Source organism: Rattus norvegicus, chromosome 1 (genome assembly GCF_021556685.1).
Source record: "Rattus norvegicus strain SHRSP/BbbUtx chromosome 1, alternate assembly SHRSP_T2T, whole genome shotgun sequence".
In the NCBI taxonomy this organism is placed as follows: Eukaryota; Metazoa; Chordata; class Mammalia; order Rodentia; family Muridae; genus Rattus; species Rattus norvegicus.
Genome location: NC_141534.1, coordinates 140,110,108 through 140,131,956, shown reverse-complemented (window position 1 = coordinate 140,131,956; position 21,849 = coordinate 140,110,108). Strand labels below are relative to the sequence as shown.

Sequence of the window (21,849 nt, the reverse complement as noted above, 5' to 3'; positions counted from 1 at the left end):
TCAAAAGACAGAACAGATGGACACATGCCGATCACGTGACCCGACTGACGGAGCTAAAACACAAATCCCTTCCTAAAATGCAGAGATGAGAACTCCTTCTTATCTTAGTAGAAACAAAACCTAGTCTGTCAGACGGGACACTGGTTTTGCAAACTGTGCTTGAAACAGCTGTCAGTGAAGGGGATCTGGGTCAGCCTTTTACTGAACTGCTGAAATGTGCCAAGAGTCTGAGGATACTCTAGTGACTAATCACTGTGAGGTTGATACTATCCTCAAGTTCCTCTTAAGATTCAAAGTAGTCACCGGATGAGTTTAAGTACTGAACTGCACCCAGGTAATGACAAAAGTCAATATTGTAAGAAGAAATGGTGAATCTGAAACCGTTCTAAAATTTACTGCTTGAAGTCCATTTCCACAAAGAGGAAGAAACAAACCTGTCTGTAGCCAGTACTCCTCAAGCAGGAAACGTAAAGCCCTTTCGGAGAACACTTACTGCCTCCTGAGTGGACAGTCACAAAATGTACACGTCACTTGGGCTCACTGACCCATTCACTTCCTGTTTAAGTTAGGGCACGGATTTTTGCAAACTACCCATTGAGGAGGGCTGGGATATTAAAATTCCCTCCACATTACAGAAAATGGCACCTGGATTTATTTTTTAATTTTTATGTATAAAGGGGTGGGGAGTTCAAAAAATAAGTCCATGTCATGACAAAAAATACTTTGCAGAACTATGGTGAGCCGGTCCATTTACACACAGTAGTGAAGCCTAAGTGAAAGGAATGGCAGCAAAGGGCGCTTGCGAGTTCAATTTCCATTTTTACAGTGCTTTGTAGCGCAAAAACGACCCGAAGTCTATTTTTTTTCAAGGACAAGTGGCACTGTCCTGTTTTGAATGAAATTAAATTCTAATTTCTCTGTCAGATGCCATGAAAGAGAAGCCAACACAGGAATCTGGTCTAAACCAAGCCCTGTGCACAGCAGGTACAGTGCTTAACCGAATTCTGAGAAACATGTTTGTGCTAAGGCTTGACGGAAAGGGGGGCCTGCGAGAAATGGAGTTTCCAACGGAAAGGGCTCTCAAAAGCACAAATCTAAAGTATCAGTTGGAGAATAAAGAATGTCAGTTTTATGACAGCTTTCACTGCTTAGCAAATGAAGACTTTTCCATAGCTGAAATTACTGAGGGGGGGGGGGGGGGAGAGAGAGAGAGAGAGAGAGAGAGAGAGAGAGAGAGAGAGAGAGAGAGAGAGAGAGAGGTGTAATCTCCTTTCTCCTGAACCTTAGGGAGAAAAACCCCACACGACCTTAATCTCAAGGCTTGTGTTACTTCTTTAGGTCGCCTGCCTCGCCCGCCCTTGCTATGAATGAAGCACACAATATGAGTGTACAGAGAAGGAAAGGGAGGGAATTCATTCACGGAACACAGCCATCTAATGCACTTTTTTTTTCATATGCTGGTCTCAACTCTTAATATAGAACCTGCACAGCCTGCTTTCTGTGTGGAATTTCCCCCAGTCTTAGAGAACTCCTAGACCCCAGCACTGAGGAGGTCAGTCTGTGATTTCCAGATCTTAAGGTGGTCTGATGACATCACAGCTTAGATACTGCAAGGTTGGGTGGACAGAGATTTTATGGTGACTGAGTACTGAGAGCACTAAATGAATTGGGAATGACTGAGCAGTGGTTTGCGCTTTGCAAAGCGCGGCAGCTGTTTGACTCCCTAGCCCCCACCCCTCCCCGCTGGACAGATCCTGCGGCTTTCCTTGGTGGGTTTTTTTTTTCCTTTTTTGGTTTTTGTGGGTTTCTTTTTATAGTTCTTCTAACGACCAGATCTGTATTCCTGAGTAAGAATATAAAAAAGTAATCTTCTACCAAAATTACAAGGAAAAAAACATTGACTGACTCACAATACAAATGTTTTACAAAGCATTACAGGGGTGTCGCTGGTGCGCGCAGGCCCTCACTGTTGATTGGCCAGACGGCAGCAGGGTTTGCCTAAGAACGGCAGGGAAATGCTTCAGACCCCATCTCCTAAGTAGCTAGGGAGCCCTGAGTCAAGTCTATCACCCGGATTGTACAACTTACACGTATTACGATCTCCTGGCCACTGGCAGGAAGGTGGCGGGATACTTTTCCATCTGGGAATGCATATTTCTATTTAAATGTTCCTAGAACACGTTTTTCCACATGTTTTCTTGCTCCAGAGTTTCAGCTTTCATTGAAGTCTGAATGTGGAGTTTATTTGAGTACAACCCTCTGAGCCACATGTACTCACTCATAAACCTTGCCTACTGGCCGCCCGTCAGGCTCGCCAGCCTTCTGCATAGGTGAAAGTTATTGGACTCAAGCTCCTCCCTTCAGACAGGTGTCTTGAGAGGGAGACCTCTGGCCCAAGTGCTATCGCTTGATTTTGTTTTTTAATTTTTTTGGGGGGATGTCGGGGGGTGTTTGGTTTTTTTCAAGAAAGGGTTTTTCTGTGAACCCCTGGCTGTCCTGGAACTCCCTACGTAGCCCAGGCTGGCCTCGGGCCACCACCACCTGGCATATCACTTTGACTTTTTAGTAGTTGGCTGAGATGGACTTTCAGAAACACTAATGAACTTAACCTCAACGTTAGGGTGCTTCTGATTTGCAAACCACTGGAGAATCTTCTCAATCTTTGGAATCCCGGAGGCAATTGCAGCTTTTCTTAAGCTGGATCCATTATGGAAAAACTTGGAGACGCTGTCCTTCAGAGTTTCTTTTGTTAAGCTTCCATAGTGCGGGTTTTGTGTCTTAGAGCCATCAGAGTGAGCATGATAAGCCTGTGCTGAGCAGCACCAGGAACCCAGTCCTCTCCATCAGCAGGTACCTGCTGACCTGCTGGGAGTGTTCTCTGATGAGGCAAAGGGATCCTAGCTCTTCTGCCCTGTCCATTACACAGGGTCTGTTAAACATGCGAATTACATCTTTCCGTTTTAGGTACACATTGTTTGGTACAGTCAGAGGGGATGAGGCTCAGTTGTGTTTGGGCAGGTGTTTTCACAGCTCCAAAGGGACAACATCAGCACACACTCAGTGGTGCAAACTATTTTAAAAACTCCAGCTCTCTCAGACCCTTGGTGGCTGCTGTAACTGCTTCAGACCTGTGTCTTCCAGATGTTGGAGTATGCCTAGTCTGTCCTTGCCTCCATAGGCGGCTGGCTACCTGTCTGGAAGCCAGCAGATGACCTCTGAGTGGACACAGAGTGGCAGGCTTGGTGACCCTCCAAGTGGAACAGATATAGGGCCCTTCTCAGCGTCAGGCATCGGAGGTAGCTTTCTTGACCTTCACAATGCTCTTCTGAAATGCTAGCTTCCTCCTTCCGGGCTTGAGCTAACGGAAGAATCTTGTCTGGTTTGGACACAGAAGTATGGCACCCGTGTCAGGAGGCCTGATTTTAAACACCCCCTTATGAGGTAACCTCTGCCTAGTCACTCTCACTAGCGCCCTGCCCTTTGCAGGCTCTTCTGGGCTCACCCTCCTGCTGTCCTGGTTCTGTTAGGATTCTGCCAGCTTCCTAACCACTATCTTCCTCTTCACCAGTCTCCTACAGTGGGAACCAGTCCTTGGGCAGTTTAATGACTAGGCCGTGAGCAAAAGTCTATAGTTTCCCGTACACGTGAATTTCCCCAACACACACACACACACACACACACACACACACACACACACACACACACACACACGAGAGTCTGTTCCCATCCTTTTGGACTAGCCTCATAATTCTTCACCTCAACTTGAAAAGTTCGAACTTGTTACATTTTTATACTGCAGTTGAATGCTTCTCTTTCTCTCCTCTGCATCTATTTCTTCCTGGGGCCAGTTCTGTGTCACTGCTTGGCTAGTTTCCAAATGCTTTGCTGTATTCGTTTTCTCTAGACAGTGAGTGACAGTGGCCCCCACTTTCTCTAACCTAGACTGAACCCCTCCACTCCTGGCCCTACCCCTAGAGCTTTCAAACATGTCTTGATGAACTAATCCTTCCACCTTCCCTGCCAAGTCCTGGTCTGTTCGGACTGAACCAATTCATAGGGAACCTAGTGGTGAAGCTGTTTTCCTTGTGGTTTGCTCCAGGCCTAGGTCACACATAGTGGGAAGGACTCTAAGGCAAGACTCCTTCTCACAAAAACCACCTGCCAAGGCAGGTGAGCCCTGCAGACACAGATGGCCTCCTCCAATATCTAGAGATGCCTCTCCTCTTTCTTAATCAGTTTTCCCTGCCTGTAGGTTGGGGTGAAGGAAAGGGGAATCTGTAGTACTTTTTGAAGTCTTTTCTACTCATCAGAAAAATCCAGCAGAGCAAACATCTGCATGGCGGGGGAGAAGTTAACTCTCATCCTACCAGGTTAGTTAACCCTTCCTCAGATGTCAAGACTATATTCTGAAAATCCAGTTCCTCAAGACAGAGTGGGTCTCTGGAGACAGGTGGGATACTGCTCTCCAAAATGGATGGATGGTACAGCCCAACAGGCCTCTGGCCTCAGGTCTCTGGGATGGTATTTGGAGTCACATGTGTGACTCTCTAGCCATGACACCTTTGTCTGGTCCCCGTGATTTTGATTTCAAGAAGTGTCATGGTATCTGAGAGTGCCAGGGACTCAGGGGGGGAGGGGGTCATTGGAGATAACAGGGCTGTGGCCCCACACGTGCGAGAATAGAGCTCAGAAAGGCAAGAAGCCGTGTGGAAACACGGTGTTAGACAAGAAGCAACCTAGAAGTGTTCCCTCTCAAAATGGGGACCTTAGATGACGACCACCGGGGCCTCCTAGAGGTCTGACAGAATACTGTCTTTGGGACTGCACACGCCCTGAAACAGCATACCGCATGACAGGGAAGGCTCCCGTGTGTGGATAGTACTGAGGGGACTTCGTGTGATCTGTGGCCTTGACGGTGGGGGGAGGTGCTCCTGAAAGCCCCACTAAGCTTGAATGCTGGTGTCCATGGATCTAGCTCCTCTGCCGATAGCCTCTCCTACCTGCTCACTGAGTGTATGACCAGCAGCCTCTGCTCCCAGCTCCAGCGTGCCTTCCTAGGCTCCTGGGACTGTGAAACATGTCGCAGACTCCTCCCACCCTTAACTCCAGCAGAAGTTGCAGTTGGTTGGCCCGGCCATCTAGTTAGGGTCAAGAACCCTACCACTAAACAGTGCTCCCTGGCCCCTTAAGGGTGAAGTTCAAGGCTTTCAGACTCCAGGGACTGTTGGTCACCAGGCCAAAGATACATCCATTCGTTTAAAAGTTCATCGTTCAGTGAACCTAAAAAGATTTTTATACTTGTGAACCCAAATCCAGTCCATTCCTGATGCATGAAGTTAACTGCACACTCCTTCAGTCAGTGCACTGATGAGTGGCTGCTGGCCCGCCCTCATTTCCTCCTCTGAATCAGAAGGGGAGCCCTAAGGGCCAGATACCCCAGGGAGCATGAAGAGGAGAACAGCCCTTCTCCACAGCCCTCCCACCCCCACCCCCACCCCCCGTGAGTCTTGCTCAGACCCCCAGACCAGGTGGCCCAGGTGCAGAGGACGTTTTCTTTCCTGGGGTGGAAACAGTTGGAATTCATATAAACTCTCTGAGCCCCAGTGTCTCCTGGGGCAGGATGCGTCCACAGAGCTCGGCAGTCTCTGTAGCACCTATATTTCAAACACCTACACTACAATTTCCCAGGGTGCTATCCTGCCCAGCAGGGTGCAAACGTCAGGCAGACACTGCAAGGTGGACCTTTCTGCATTCTAGGACCTCATCCCAAGGAAAACTACTAACATGTTAGAGAAGAAATACAGCAGCCTTAAACTCAAACGCTGATAGAACGTAGTCTATGACCAGGACTATGGAATAGACACCTGAGCACAAAACAAAGTGGATCCAAAGCTCACACGACAGCTGTTTCAGAGACAGGGTAAGGAGCCTCAGGGTCGCCGGGGGCTGCGATGGTTGAGAGAAAGGCAGGTGGTAGGGTTGATGGGTGGGGTCATGAGCAAGAAGCTCTAGTCCTCATATGGCAGGTCACCCCACAAGGGCAGCAGCTGCCTCTCTCGGGCCTCGCCCGGTGTCAGACAAAGTATATTCACTGAGCTGCTCTCTGCCAGGGGAGAGTGGAGAACAGGTTCAGAGTTGGAACACTGTTTGCTTTCAGATGTTCCAAACAACAGAAAAGCCCATGTTCCCCAGTTGTGCGACGAACGTTAAAATGAATCACCACTGTGCCTGTATCATACCGCCATCATTTTTCAGACTAGGAATGTACAAGGGGGCGGGGCGGAAGAAAAGGCTACTCAGCTGTGCTCTTCTTGGGAGCCATAACCGAGGTCTTCACCTCCCTCGCTTCTGCAGGAGGCCTCTCAGTCTTAGCTTTTGGTGACATAGGTTAGACTTGGCCCTCGAAAGTACAGTTGGAAGGCTCCCCTTTAAATATTTATGGACATGAATGAAATAGCACATGCTGTGTGAGGTAAAGAGGGGGGAGGGGAAAAAGAAAACCAGGTCATATGCTCCAACTCTTGAGAGGATAAAAGATGCCAGGGCAAAAATACGAAAGCTCCGAAGGTCGTTTGCAGAGAGAGCTGATCACTCACTGCTCAGGCCCTGAGGCCTCATGTCTCCCTCCTAGCACTTTATTCTCTGTTGTCTCAGGCAGCGAAGTATTTGGTGTCTCTTCCCCACTTCCCCTGCCCACCACCACGACCACCACCTCGGCAGGCCAAGTCGGTTCCTTGGGCCTGCCCATCGGAATGGTGCCCCCTGACACAAGTGAGCATTCCACAAGGTTTTCAGTGATGGGGGTGAGGAGGATGAAGGCACAGCATCAGAGGGAAAAGAAGCCCAAACACCACTGAGATTAACTGTTTTGCCTTCTTTATATGCTATGTATTCATTGTCCAAAATTTGGTCAAAAAGATTACTTTTTTTTCAGGACCTTTTGACCAAAAGTCAGCAGACTTTGGTAAACCAACCTCAAATGTTTCCTCCTAACTTCAAGCTGACTTCCATGTCACTAATCCAGAGAACACCAGGACTCGTTGGTGTCTGCAATAGTGGTCACTACACAACTTCCAGCACTACGCTGGGACACACTGCCTTATACGTCTTTAAATGCTCATTTAAAAATAATGAGGCTGAGTGTTCGAAATGCCGGTGCCTCTCAAGTCCAAGCAGGGTTCCCACATCCACTTCCCTCCCTTCTGTGGGAAGAAGATGGCAGAGCTGGTGTCATGGGCTGCTTTCCCCCACAAAAGCAGTATTCTGAGAGTGCCTACAATAAGGAAAACAGTGACATGTGCAAGAGAAAGACACTTGACCTGTGCAATGTTCCTTCCAACCCAGCTTTGCTCCTCCGGGGCTGAGCCCACTCTGCTGCCTCTAGAAGCAGGACATAAACTGCAGAATCCTCTCTACCTCCAGCTCCCGGCTTACCCTTTGTCCAGGGCCACCACCCTCCCAAGCAACACTCACTACCAATTTCAAACTCTTGCTTCACAGAAAGAGAACTGCCTCTGAAGAACACGCCCCTGACCCTTACTTACCCAGTACTCCCTGCACCTCTGAAATCACTCCACGGACCTGCTCCAGATAACTACCCACCCCGCTGCACGTCTGGATCCTGGCCTTGGACAGAATCTGGTGCTGGGTAGGGACACAAAACTGTGCAGAGCACCCAGGCCTCCAAAAGCAGGCATCCTAACTCTGCCAGTTGGAGACCTGGGTAAACTCATTACCAAAGCCCAGGTTTCCTCACTTGAAAGTAGAAATGATAATACAGTCACTATTTTATACTGGCTGCCATACACAATGACACGACTGAATGCCTGGTAGTGTCAAGAAGTACAATGAAAGTCATTAACTCGTCCAGTTCACAATACCCAGGCAAGACAAACTCTGACTCTGTTATGTTACAGACAAGGAGGGGGCTCACAGAGGTCAAGAGATGCATCTAAGGCCACACAAGGTGGCAGGCCGTAGCGTCTGTAAGGTCCTACCCAGGGAAACTGGCTTTGCAGTCCCTGGCTCAGCTTACTGTGCAAAATGAGTCTCTCTATAACCCATGTGAAATGCTTCCTGCGTTGCCTAAAACACAGTAGAAGCTCAATAAATAGAGGCTAGCATATGCCAGGATACAGGTGCCTGAGTAAAGCAGACGCCCGTCGTGACGGGGCTCTTGTATGGAGCTCCCGCCCCTCCCAACTCCAGTACCTGTTGTTGTAAAAAATAATAAAAATAAAAAAATAAAAATGAAACGGTAAATGTTTTTCTCTGGGTGTTTTACCCTGCTTGGGTTCCACACCTCAGTGCCCCAGATATCTGCTGGATATCTTGGCGGAAACACAGCCCAGCCACACACTTTCTTACACTGAGACTCTTACATATAAAAACAGACCACACAATAATCTTAGATCCAATTGGTAAGATATAATTGCCCACTTAAACATACAAAGCCCGGTACCATCTATCCCTTGCACCTTTTATTTACCAAGTCTCCAGCTTCTCCTTCTCCCACAATGACTCCTTGCTTCTCCTCTCTCTCTCTCTCTTTTTTTACTCACTCTCCCAAATATATCAACTCTTTTATGCTTTAGTTTCTCCTTCTCTTAATCTTCCCTTAAATCTAGTGAATGCACTGTCCACCTGGATAGCCCAGCAGGCCACCGCCCTGTGCCCACAGGTCCGTGAACACCTGTAGGACACGTAACGGAGCCCACCTCAATTGTTAACCGCCCCACACCCTCACAACATGGGCCGGTCACTCCTCCCTGCCTTGTGAGAGCTGAGGATTTCAGCTGAGTATCTCAGCAAAGTATTGGGTAGATGGACAGTCCAGAGGGAGCCTTAATTCCCAGCAATATTCCATGCCCCGGCTCAGCTTCCAAAGGAAAAGGAGATTATTCCGTTTCATTAGCTGCTTTATGCAGTGCTTGTGCAGGCTGGCTGTTCTTCACTTTGTTTCCACAACATTTCCAGTAATCATGTCCCATGCACGGTGATTCCGGCTAAAGAAATTCCGGGGGTGGGGGGACTTGGGTGCTTCCTGAGGCCTTGAGGGGATGAGGAGGGAGAAGCAGCTCAGATAATGGCATAGACGTCAAGGCAGGCAGAATCCGTAACACCCCAAGCTCTTGTAACTTGGAAAAATGGGCATTGTGGAGGAAAGCACGCGGTTTTGAAGCAGCAGCAATCCCAACACTCATCCACACACCCTCAATAGGGGAAAAAAGAAGACACGGACCAGTCCCACAAACCAGACTCCCCTGGGCCAAAGGCTAGGGTCACGTCCCAAGCACCACGTGGCTTATTACTTGAAACTCGACACAATAGGTTTGCATCTTGGTGAGTGCAAAGCCAAAATAAGCACAGCCAAGACCTAGAAAAGTGGAGGGAAAAAATGCATCGCCTGCAGCGGGCAATACACACACATAATTTTAAAAGTCACACCTTCTCCAAACAGAGGAAGCATAGGATTTTATTGTGGAGGGGCAATATATATATATATATATATATATATATATATATATATATATATATATATATTCACAAAGGGGTCAGCCCATTCTCGAATGTGTTCAGTTTAAAAATCAAATTCTTAAAAAAAGAGCAGACAAACGTTTGGGGGCATGTTTAGCTCAAAGTCATGGAGTACTTATGGTGCATATGTAGAAGATATAAGTGATAGGCAGCGGAATCTCTGGACATGCTCAGATTGCACCGTAAAGTCTTGTTTCTTGAGTAGGTCTCAGACTTTCCACACAACTGACATCATGATGGGACTACCCTTCATTCGGGCCATGGAACCCGGCATACAGGCAGCCAGAGATGCCAAAACAAGGGCAGAAACCCAATTCATTGAAGAAGCCCATAGTTCTGGGGAAGACCCTAAATGTACTACCTTGCTTTCTCGCCTTCTGTAGTTCCACTTCTGGCTAGCTGTTTCTGCTAAGTGAGGTTATGGTTTTGTCTTTTAAAACTTTACCCCAAGAAAGGCTGAGGGCTGGCCAGCTAATGAAGACTTACCACTGGTTAAAACCAGTACCCAAAGAGTCTTCTCAGACGGATGCCCTCCAGCAGTTTCAAAAGTACTTTGTTTTGTTCTCGCCTTTTGAAGTTACATCATTTCCCACTTCTGTATCCTTCATCCAACCCCCTCTGTGTATTTTCCTCCTCAAAACTCATGGCCTCCTTTTAAATGTGTGTGTGTATACATACCTAAATGTACCTGCTCAGTTCATATAATGTTACTTGTATGTATATGATTTCAGGGCTGAATTGAATGAACTGACATGCCTCACTGGCTTGCAGTTCTTCTTCTAGGGTTGGGGCCCCATAAGTTGTCAGCATGTCTATTGTTGGCATCCTTGATCAGGTGTTGCTTAGGCACCCATCCCGATGAAACTTTGAGCATAGCTTCTCTAATGTTTCTAGGAGGCACGATCTCATGGTGACTCCCTGACCCTGTGACTCTCGCAGTCTTTCCATTTCCTATTCCACGAGGCTCCATGAGTTTTGATTCAGGAGTCTGTCATAGGTCTACCAGTTGGAGCTGGGCCCCTCACAGTCTCTTCTCTGCATTCTGACCAGTTGTGATTTTCCGTAATGATCTGGTGCAGAGAGACGATTCCTTGATAAGGACCAAGAACTGGCTTATCTGTGGGGACGAGTATAAACATTTAGAATATAGCTAGGGGTTCTGCTGGCTTGGCGGTGGTTGTAGTTTTCCCTCCAAGGTCCATGACTTATCTAGGTCCATATAGGCTGGCTAGGTTTCCTGTACCAGGCATGATTTCCCTCTTGCTGACTGAGCTCTAAGTCCAAGTAGAGAGCTTTTGCTTACCATCAAGACATTCACAGCACTGTTACATCTTTAAGGTTATCACAGCATAGCAGTCATTTTTGTGGTTTATAGGCCATAATAGCTAGGTAGGACTATTGACTGCTTCCCTTCCTTGGAAAAGTGTATGCTTGGTACTTTCAGGTCAGACCCCCAGTCCAGGCCCTCTGGGTACTGTGTCTGAAGTTCACAGTTTCTTTAGCAATAGGGGCTTAACCCTCTACCTCTAGGGACAACCCGCAATGTTTCGGGAGTCTCTTGGGGGAGCCTTGACCAAAAATTCAAAAAGGGGGTTCTCGTGCAAACTCTTGGTTTTTCTGTTAGGCTGTGAATTTGGAGGGTGCACTGTCAGCCCTCAAGTTAGAAACGATGCCTTTGAAGGTGTTAACCAGGAATCAGCCCCATAGGTGCTTGGCTTGCTTAGTCATTAACACCATGATGAGATCAGAAATAAAAGGGAACTTTTGCAAGGGCTCCTAGTGAGGACAGCCCCAGCAAACCCCTGAACCCTGCTCTGGGGCAACTGGAAATGGTATTGCAAAGCCTCAGGTGCCCGGGTAGAATTTAGAAAGGCAAGGCCAAAGGAACTGTTTGCCCAGAGCACAGTCCAAGTCAGGTTATGGTCCACACAGCTATTCCTAATACTTGCTGTGTACAAGGCCTGACCCAATATCACACTATAGATGGAGTATTCCACTCAGTTAACCTTCTACTTCCTATATACTCTAGACTACATATAGCTGGGGTAAAATTACATAGAAGTGACACAGCTGCACCCAGCTCAGGGAGGAGGAGGTAAGAGAAAGTGACTAGAATCTAAGGTGAGGGTCTAATGACTGCCTTTGACAAAGGACTACCAAAAAGCCCAGTCTTATGCAGATCTCCTGCAGGTAGTCAGAGCTGTTCTGATTTACACAGTGACAGTCATGGCAGCCTCACAAGACAGAATTCCCCAACAACTTAGACATGCAAGTGCTCTCGGAAGAACAATCCCAGCATACCCCTGAAGCCAGCTTGGTGCTAATGGACAGGGTACTCCAAAGACCCAAGTGATCTGGTAAGGCAAGGCCAAGGGTACCTGGGCATACACACTCCTTGCCCTGCAAACAGACTCTCTTACTCACTGGGTAGCTACCACCTAAGTAGGGTGCCTCTTGGGATATGTGACATTAATTCCTATCAGCCCAGAGCTCAGTCATCCTCTGCCACCACAAAAGGTCCTGAAAAGCTCTTAAGGTTCTAAAGAGGCGTCTCCCATCTCTCCACTCCCAAGCAAACATGTCGGCGAGGGTAAAAGGGTCATGGTCCAAGACCTCTATCCCTTACAAACCTGTGAGCCTGTGTGGTAACTGACTTTCCTAGGTCAGTTCTCATGAAGAAAAAGAATCGCCAATTCCATTACATGGTGCTGGGACTCAGAGAATGTTCAAATACCAGACAAGCAATAAGTTGATTTTCTGAGGGAGAGCAACGGAGGGGGAATATAGTTGAGAGGGACAGATGCTGGTCTGTGGAAATGAACACAGAACCCCGGAGCGAGATAGCGATAATATCCACCTAAAAGACCCGTCGAAAAACTGAGTAAGAAATTATATGCCAAGGCTCCAGGCACATGAAGGACCCCAAAAGTTATTGATAATGGTGATTCTTTCCAGATACCATAAGTGTCTCATATTTCTTTGGAGGTCCCTGCCTGGGCTAAGTCTAAGCCTGGATCCTTCTCCCATGCCTCATGCCTCCCCAGTCACCTCTAGATCCTTCCTCCCAGGCCCGATGACCTGGTCTTGACTCTGTCGTTCACTCTTATCATTTTCAAACATGAGCCTGTGCTGCACTTTGACAACATCCCCCATGTGTGGAGTCTCCTTGCTCTTTTGGTTGATTTCGTGTCTGGTGAGGGATTTAGGGCTGTGGAAGCTGTAAGTGCTCCTAACACCTGAAGCTTCTGAAGGTGATGGTAGAACCTGGGGATGACTGGTTTCGACACCAGGAGCTGAAAAAGACTTTCAGGCAGAAGCTACGAGGTTTTGTGGCTTGCTGTCAGAGAGACACTCATCACTAAGCAGCACTAAAGTAGATCCAACCTTTAAATGATCACAAGGGCTAGTGGAGAAAGGCTTGCCCCGTTTCTGTGAGCGGCAAGATGGGAGTCACACAGGCTCTCTGTTGTTTGCTTCTTCCCTGCCAACCAGCTGGCTTCTTGCAAACTTAGCAGCAATGGTCTCACCTACTCACAACACGGGTGTCAGATGGGCCAGTCAAACATTTAGGCTTTGCCAAAGGAAAAAAAATCATTGTGGTCCCTCCACATCATCAAAATCAGCCCATCTACAGGAAGGTGGAGCTGGCAGATAGTCTAGCCCACAGAGCCTAACGATAGCAAGAAATTCTGAGCTAATTACCATGGGGGGAAATACTCTGCAGACCAAATACTCAGGCCCCAGTGCAGGTCCAACAACTGCCTGAAATGCTTATGTTATCTGGTTCCCAACAAGAAGAGGAAATACAGTGATCTCACAAAGTTGTTTGCTGTGTATTTCACAATGAATCCACAAGAAGGTTTCCTGACTTCTCAGATAAAAGTCACAAGAGTTCTACTGTAGCTGAACATGTAGTTAGAAGCAAGTCTGGGCTCCCACGTGTGGTGGGGAGCCACTTGCTGGCATTATGGGAGCAGATCTATGCTTCTGCAAAGCAGATGGAATAGTCATCTGACTCTTCCCACAGTCTTCATCGAGGCTGAGCCACAATGCTCTTTGCTGATGCTCAAAGCCTTGTCCATCCCTTCTCCCAGAGTTAGCAATACTAAGGAGCCAATCAAATCTCTTGAAATTACTTTGGTAGTCAAAGCCTCATCAGCAAGTGTAGGGCATGTGTGTACCCACCCTGTAGAAATTTCTGGTTATTTTCCAATTCCATTTGAAAGGTCCCCAGAAGCCAGCATTTTGCTGAAAAGGGCAGGAACGGCACATATAAAGACTTCCATAGGGGCTCCCACAAACCTTAGAAAGTACCGTTGTGAGTGATTTCCCCTCTTCTCTACTGTCAGCACTTTTGGTAGGAAATGCAGGCGGGGGGGGACAGGTTTGGGGAGCCATGGACCATCTATCTCTTCCCTCCTGGACTCTGGTAGCTCTTATGGGCCACATGGGGGAAGAAAGGCTTTCTTTGTGAAGAAGAGACCAGGGTTTAGATGGACCCACCACAGATGAACCCCTAAAACCAAAGCTGCACTTGTAGCCAGCCCTCCACTGCTGGATTGAAGAGCACCTCTTTCCTCCTCAATCTGCCTCACCCCTGGATGTCAGGAGGAACAAGACTGGAAGGAAAGTGGTTGACTACAAGAAGATTAATGAACTTCTGGGAGAGTCGAGTAGACCACGCCCATCGAGTTCTTGATGATGTCCAACACCGCGTGTTCACGAGAATGTAAGTAAGCCACTCTCTGTGGATTTTGTCCACCAAGAGATTAATGCAGCCTGGACGTCTTTAACTCACATTTATAGAACTTTGGGGGTGCTTTCCTGTTTGTTGAGACAAAGTCTCGCGCTGTAACCTGGGCTGGCCTCTCTAGTGCTGGGATGACAGGCATGTGCCATCACACCTGGCTGTCATGGAAATCTTATACTGAAGTAAGTGTGAGGCAATAAATAGATTTGACATGATGGGCTCTACATCCTCTGGACACCTCAAGAGTCTCCAAACAAATGGGGGCTCAATGCTTCCCAACCTGAAACAGTTTCTAGAAGAACAAATAAATGTACATGTGTGTGTAGGGGGAGGGGTGGGCATGTTTCCCTGGCCCCACTCCATTCATATGCCTCTTTCTAAATCACAAGGACACAGTCACCCCACAAGAAACCCCAGCTCACCCCTATGTGAGCTATTCCTAAAGTGAACCTGTGTTCACGTTCTTAACCACAGTGAGTCATCTCATCTGCTCCATCAGAAAATATTCAAACCCAACACACTCGTGACTCAATCTAAGGGTTATTTTTGTTTGTTTGTTTGCTTTAAGGATCTTTATTTAAGTGCCTATGGTGTTGAAGTTTCATCAAGGATTTGGAAGGTTACTGTCCACCATTCTTGCCAGTCAGTGATGAGTGGCTGGCAGCCGGATCCGTGGCATTCAGACATAAGGCAAGAGAATCCAGCTTTTCCAGATGGTTCAGCTACAGTTCTGGGACCCTGAGTCCCAGCTCCGAGGCTGAGAGGGTGTACAGCTTTGAGGTGGCCAGAGTTCTAGAGTCGCCACTGTGCTTGGGTACATGGTGAGAGGAAAGAACCACCTGCTCTGTTTCGAAACCTATCACTCTGGCTAATGGCAGAAGAGTGAGAGAAGCCAACCGAAAAAGCAAAATAAATGGATCCCAGGAACACAGCACACCTCATGCTGGCTCAGGGCTGAACCAACCAGTGCCCAGCCAGGCTCCAGAGCCAGGGTGGACCTTCCCACCTACCGCCACCACCACAACCCCAGTAAGGAACTGGAGGCCTGACAATGGAGTAGAGCTGGCCAAGGTACAAGTTTTCACCTAAAGCAATGAAACGGGGCATTAGACAGGCAACTACGCAAACCCTAGGACAAAGATGAAAAGGAAACGAGATAACAAGGGTCACCTTTCCAGACGTGATGCACTCCCAGGGTCCCAAAGGCACTGCTATTAGATTTGCACAGAAGCATACCAGCTACAGCAATATGGGAGAAGGCCAAGTGGGAGGCCTCCATTAACCTGAGCAGTTAGTCCAGGGTCTGTTTCCTCAGGGCATCCCTGGGTACCCAGCTCCCAGGGTAGGTGCCCATCTGAGCTCCTCTTGAAGAGTGGTGGACCCTGGAAGAGTTTCCAGTCCAGTTCAGTCCAACCTAGCCTGGACTAACTTCCAACAGAGTCCTTAACAGTGTCGTCATCTTCTTCTTCTTCTTCTTCTTCTTCTTCTTCTTCTTCTTCTTCTTCTTCTTCTTCTTCTTCTTCTTCTTCTTCTACTTCTTCTACTTCTTCTACTACTTCTACTACTTCTTCTACTTCTTCTACTTCTTCTTCTACTTCTTCTACTTCTTCTACTTCTTCCTCTTCCTCTTCCTCTTCCTCCTCTTCCTCTTCCTCTTCTTCCTCTTCCTCCTCTTCCTCTTCCTCCTCTTCCTCTTCCTCTTCTTCCTCTTCTTCCTCCCTCTTCTTCCTCCTCCTCTTCCTTTTTCCCCTCCTCCTCCTCCCCCTCTTTCTCCTCTTCCTCTTCCTCCTCCTTCCAGCCAACCAAACTACCATTCATTTAAACTGTGCAGTGACTTCATTACATTCCTAAGACATCACAGCACTGAGGCAGGGCAGAGAAATGATTTTACAGCACACAAGAAAATCACTGAGTGGCTGCCTGTGGCACTTTCCACTCCCACGAGAAGAGAAATTATTTGATAGGTACACACACCCATCCACGCACTCACCCATGTGGTCTGATCCCTGATAATTTGAAATTCTTCTGTGGCCTATTGTGGAGAACCTCTTAGACAAGGTAGGCAGGGTAGGGAACTTATACATCCATTTTGAAATAGCATACAACTCTCCCCTAAATAAAGCCAGGCCTGAAGAAGCTGCAATGATTTGGGAGAACAAAATGTCATGATTCTCCTGGGTACATCTGAAAGTCCCCTTCAGGCTTTTGAGGTGTGTGTGTTGGCAAACATACACGTATGTGGAGGCCAGAAATGAACCTTGGCCATTATTTCTCTGGAGCCAAACAAGTTTTTTGAGACCAGGTATCTTCATTGGAACTCGCTCTTTAGGCTAGGCTGGCTGAGCAGTTGACCCCAGGGATCCACCTGTGTCCCAGGCTGAGATTCCAGGTGTAGGCCACCATACTAGTTTTGTTTTAATGTGAGCACTAGGGACCAAACTGTGTCCCCTGCTTGAAAGGTGATCGGGTTCTGAGCTAAGCTTCTCCCCAGCCCAGTTTTATGAACTCTTGATCCTCCTAATTGTAGCTTTACTATTATCTACGGTGGTCCTAGAGAAATTCTTTGACATCGATGCTCCCACCTTCATCTCTTAGGAAGGTAGAAAACCCCTCAAGACAACAGTGGAAGGAGCACTTCAAAGGGGCATCCAAGGGTGGCCAAGGTGACACTCATCTGGAGGCTGAGAACAAGTGTGACGGTGACATTCCAGGCAGATGCTGGACATGTAGGGTGAAGCCAGAGTTTCAAAAATAACATTTGTTTGGGTCCTCAGGTGAGAGACGATGCCCAGACCTTGACAGCCAGAGTTGCAGCTGACCAGCCTCCCCACAGGATGCCAATAAGCCAGGGAAGTTTTACCTGAAAGAAAAGGAAGAAGGAGAATCATCACTTCTGCCAGAGCACTGAAGCTATCGGACTCCGCCCTGGCAGTTTCCACCCTGTAGGCCACACTGTCACTCTACCCGCTTTCCCATTCCTGCTATGTGAGCCGTCTTGTTCATTGTCATCATCATGGTCTCTACAGCCCCTGCTCCTCAACCATGGGACTTTTGAAAAATGTGCTGTCTGATACGCACATTCCATTCTTCCATGTAACTTTTGGTTCGCACACAAGACTCCTAGGATCCCTCCCTCCACACACAGCCCCCACCCCTTTAGAACACGTGCCCTTTTTCCCCTCAAATCCCTCCTTCCTAGTCCTCCTACAGGTTTTTAGGCCAAAGCATCCAAAGGTAACTATTTTAAACCTTGTAGATCCTACAGTCTCTGTGTCAACTATAAACCCTGTTGTCATGACAAAAAGCAGCCAGACCCAGTACAGAATCTGAGGATGGCTGTGTTCAAAACTTTATGTATGGGCACTGAAATATGAATTGCAATCAACTTTTATGCATCCTGAAATATTATTCTCTTGGTTCCTTTTTCAAACATTAAATTGTAGAAAGCCGAGTTGGGCATGCTAGCACAGATCCATAATCCCAGCATTTGAGAGGGGAAGGCAGGAAGACAGAGTGTGAGCAAAGCCTGGGCTGAACGGTGGAGACAGGGGCAACATAAAATGAAGGTAGAACTCACACTCTGCTTTTGAGCTATTGTTACAGTCTGGGATCCAGAATCTTTCAGAGGTGAGGCCCAAAGGAAGGCCCCCAGGTCATGAGCAGGATTATGGGACTCTAATCTCTCCCTTTTGTTCCCTGGCTCATGATGTGGAGAGAGGCTTTGTTCTCCCACACCTGCTGAGGTGGGCTGCCTCATCGAGTCCAAGCAACCAGGAACTGATATCTCTGATCCTGTGAGGCAAAATAAACCTTTAAGTTGTCTTTGGTGTTTTGTTCTAATTTAGACCTGGTGAGTGCCAAAAATTTGGCACGTCAACCATAGTTTGATGAGTTGGGCCTATGCAAGTATATGACTACTGTCTCCTAAGACTGAACAGACAGGATTCATGCGTGAGCCTGCTCATCTAGAACTCCGGCTCTAACACTGCTGACCACACCACAGGTATATTTTTCCCATGGGTGAAAGTTACAGCTGCAGTGAAGGACTTAAGAGGGGGTGGAGAATAAAGCTACTTCATCAGTATGAGATTGTGGACCTTACATAATCATACTTGAAAAACAAAAACATTTAAAGACTGCTGATGGTGTCAGAGTGCAAACAGAATCAGAGCCAATCTCCAAAACAAAGGTCTACAAATGACGGCCAATGGCAGTGGCCTGCTGACCCCAGGAAGAGCTGATGGGTGAAAACCATCATAGCACAGTGATACACTCTGAGCAATGGACACGTGGCACCACTGTCGCCTGCCTGAGTGTTCAAGTTCAGTTGCCCAGGTGACCCCTCATCTCAAGTGTCACAGAGGCACCTACAGGGAACCTCTGGAAGGTCCTGCACCTTCACCCCATGAGCTGTTTACACCCAACCCCCATAGCTGCAGGACCACATGTATACACAGGAGTGCTGGAAACCAAGGGAAACCGGAGCTCCCCAGAAGCTCCTTTCACAGCAAAGCTAAACTCTGGGGACATGAGGTGGGCAGAGGAGCCCCCTGAACCTACCCATCCCAAGCTCCTTAGCAAGGGAAAGCAGTCATAGCATGCTGCCACTGGCAAGCTATTTAACCTTCCATCAGAGTCCAGACCTCAACCTCAGATGAGGGGGGTCAGCTCTGCCTCTACCTCAAACCCACTCTCCAGCAGTCTGACTGCTCAGGAGATTAAAGTAGCCACGGACTCCCACGCCATGTTGTCATTGGTATCTAATACTCCTACAGGAAGCTCTAGCCACAAAAGAGGGGCGAAGCAGCCTGCTGAGAATGCCAGTGCACTCCCTGGAGGAGCGACTGCAGGAACATCTCAGCAGGATGCAGGGCTGGCAGGGACAGCAGCAGCTGGGTGTCTTGGTTGCTTTTCCCAGCAGCTGGGTACCTTGGGCTGCACTCAACACAGCAACCAGGCAGTCTGCCACACAAGTAGGAAAGGTCGCGTGTACCTGTCCTCCAGGTATACCTAGAGGGAACAAAAGTCCCCTGTGATAAAGTAGGGGTTCGCATAGACCCAAAACACTGCAACTGTGCACCAAGTCAACCAAACTCAAAACACAAGTGAAATGGGCTCTCTGTGCTCCACGTGGTTATTTTTCCCAACCCAAAGCATCCCAGCTGATTGAAGCACACAAAGAAGGGGAAGGCTGTTGAGCTGGGGGCAGAGCTCAACAGCAGAGTGCTTGGCTAGCACGCCTGAGGTCCTAGGTTTGATACCCAGCATTGCAGTTGGGGGTGCTGTACACAGAAACCGTCCTGACCTGTGTGTGATGTCTTCTCTACATGCCTGGAAATGTGGGGGAGACAAGCCTGGCCGAGCCACACGGTTTCCAACTCATGAGGTAATCAGAAAGTTACACATCCAATAAGAGGCATTGGACCCACCTCACTACCCCGGTGCCAAGCACAATGTTCCTCTCTCCACTCCACCATAAAATAACCCAAAGCCATGAATCGTCCACATCCGATTTCAACATGTGTGCTTCCTGGAGGGAACCAGAAACATTTGGTGGACAGGAAAAACAAGACTCTGTGAATAGGTCAGCAGTGTGCAGACGACCCCTCAAAAACACCATGTGGAAATGAAAGGTGACCCTTAAAAAACCTTCATTCTTTCATACTTTTTGACATGAAAATAAGCTGTTCGCAGTAGGACACTCAGGGGAGAAAGTGTCCTAAATCGGCCTTTGTAACACGGGCCTATTTCAACAGAGAAAGCAACGCCCACAGACGTGTACTCACACACTCTCTAGTGGCTACTGCTAAGTAGTGAGATGACGGAGATGACAGAGCAATCTCACCCCCGACCCCAGCTCCCAACCCTGCTTTCTCATCTTTAGTTCCCGTACACCTGTACATTAGGGAAAGCTTCTGCGCCTCCCAGCAGTCAGTCTACTCTGGACTGGAGTGGCCTTGTGTCTGACCGGCTCCCCTCTAAGTTCATTCACAACCACAAATGGCAGGAGCTTCCATGGGGAGCTCCCCAAAGCTCAGTTCTTCGGGGACGCTGAGGAGAAGCGGGGCAAGCGGGGCCTGGCAGCGGTCCTGAATGTCTGCGGGAGGCTCCGACACAGGCTGCCACAGAACAAATGTTGACTCCAGCTGGGAAGGTTGACAATGCCAGAAGGGGCTACGTTTTCGGAGGAAGAAGCGGCAGGAATAGAATGTGCACAAAGAAAGCTGAAGGATCAAGATACACACACACAACTGAAAACCGATCATCATGGAGGCTATCGGAGAGGCTCAAGGACGATTCTCTGTGCAGAGTGACAAAGTGAAGCTTCCTGCAAGACTGAGCAAGGGGGAAAAGGAAAAAAGAAAAAACCAATAGTCTTAAAAATACAAGAGGGGAGGGATGGAGAGATGTCTCAGTGGTTAAGAGCACTGTCTACTCTTCCAGAGGTCATGAGTTCAATTCCCAGCAACCACATGGTGGCTGGCTCACAAACATCTGTAATGAGATCTGATGCCCTCTTCTGGCCTGCACGTGTACATGCAGGTGGAGCGCTATACACATAATAAATAAATCTTTAAAAAAAAAAAAAAAAAGAGAGGGAGGCATGGTGGCACACACCAAGGGATAAAGTGGGAGGAAGAGACAGGTAGTTCTCTGTGAGCTCAAGGCCAGCCTAGGCTACATAAGTTCCAGGCCAGCCAAGACTGTACAAAGACCCTGTCATTCAAAGAAGAAAAGAAAGACCATAGCTACTCATATTACAAATGTTTACAAAATGAAAGAAGGATGTTGGAAGCAACTACACAACACAGGTTTGTAAAACCTTAAAGGGAAGAGGCAAAATGCCCCAAAACTACTTCTGGCCAAAACTGACCCAGGAAGAAATAAAGACTGAATAGTCTAAGAACTATTCAAGGAAATGAATGTCACTGATGCTGAAAACTCCACACAGACTGCTCAAGTCCAGCCAGTTTTTCGATATGCTCTACTAAACACTTAGGAAACAAATGACTCCAATCTGACCCAAACTAGCCCAGAGAAGGAAAATAAGGAGGCTTGCCCTACTCGTTTTATGAGGCTAGCATTAACTTTTAACAGAGCCCGACAGACTAATAACAGACAGAAAAACAAAGGGCCAGTCACCACTCCCTAGAGAGAAGGAAAGCCTTATACAATACAACAGTGCATGCAGAAAGATGTCATGTGACCAAGCCGTCTTACCCTCCAGAATCCTGAACGTATTATATATTAGAAATTTAATAAATACAGATTTACCACCTTAATAGGTTAAAGGAGGAGGTATGCCCTGCCTAACAGAGCTAGAGAAAGTAATAAAATTCAAGGAGATGGAGGAGAAACTCCATACAGCAAAACCCACCAGTAAACTCCCCTCAGAGGTCAGGTGTTGACCAGAAGTTAAGACAACAAGGCTGCTACCCTCCCTCCTGATCCATAAGCAGGAGCAGGAAGAAAGCTGGCTGGGCCTGGTGATCTCAAAGCTGACCCCCAGTGACACACCTCCTCTAGCAAGGCCACACCTCCTCAACCTTCCCAAACAGTCC

At 47.9% G+C, this 21,849-nt stretch overlaps 1 protein-coding gene, 1 long non-coding RNA gene and 1 pseudogene across 5 annotated transcripts in view; 1 reads left to right on the top strand and 2 right to left on the bottom strand.

Annotated features, from left to right (window-relative positions):
- Fam174b (family with sequence similarity 174, member B) overlaps positions 1–21,849 on the bottom strand; it is a 73,576-nt gene that overhangs the window by 11,333 nt on the left and 40,394 nt on the right. Inside the window, exons 3-4 of one of the 4 annotated variants that reach the window (XR_015640186.1) lie at positions 15,862–17,147; positions 14,831–15,818 (exon numbers count right to left, since the gene is read on the bottom strand). The exons of 1 other annotated variant lie outside the window; for it this stretch is intronic. Coding sequence is in view for 1 of the 3 variants with exons in the window: in NM_001401349.1 (NP_001388278.1) it covers positions 17,144–17,147 (4 nt within the window). In the remaining 2 variants the exon portion in view is untranslated. 4 annotated transcript variants of the gene reach the window in all.
- On the bottom strand, positions 2,460–6,245 carry Ipmk-ps1 (inositol polyphosphate multikinase, pseudogene 1; annotated as a pseudogene).
- LOC148007731 (uncharacterized) lies at positions 10,261–18,108 on the top strand. The gene is made up of 3 exons (XR_015647146.1): positions 10,261–14,266; positions 14,856–15,358; positions 17,062–18,108. It is a non-coding gene; the product is annotated as an uncharacterized LOC148007731 (long non-coding RNA).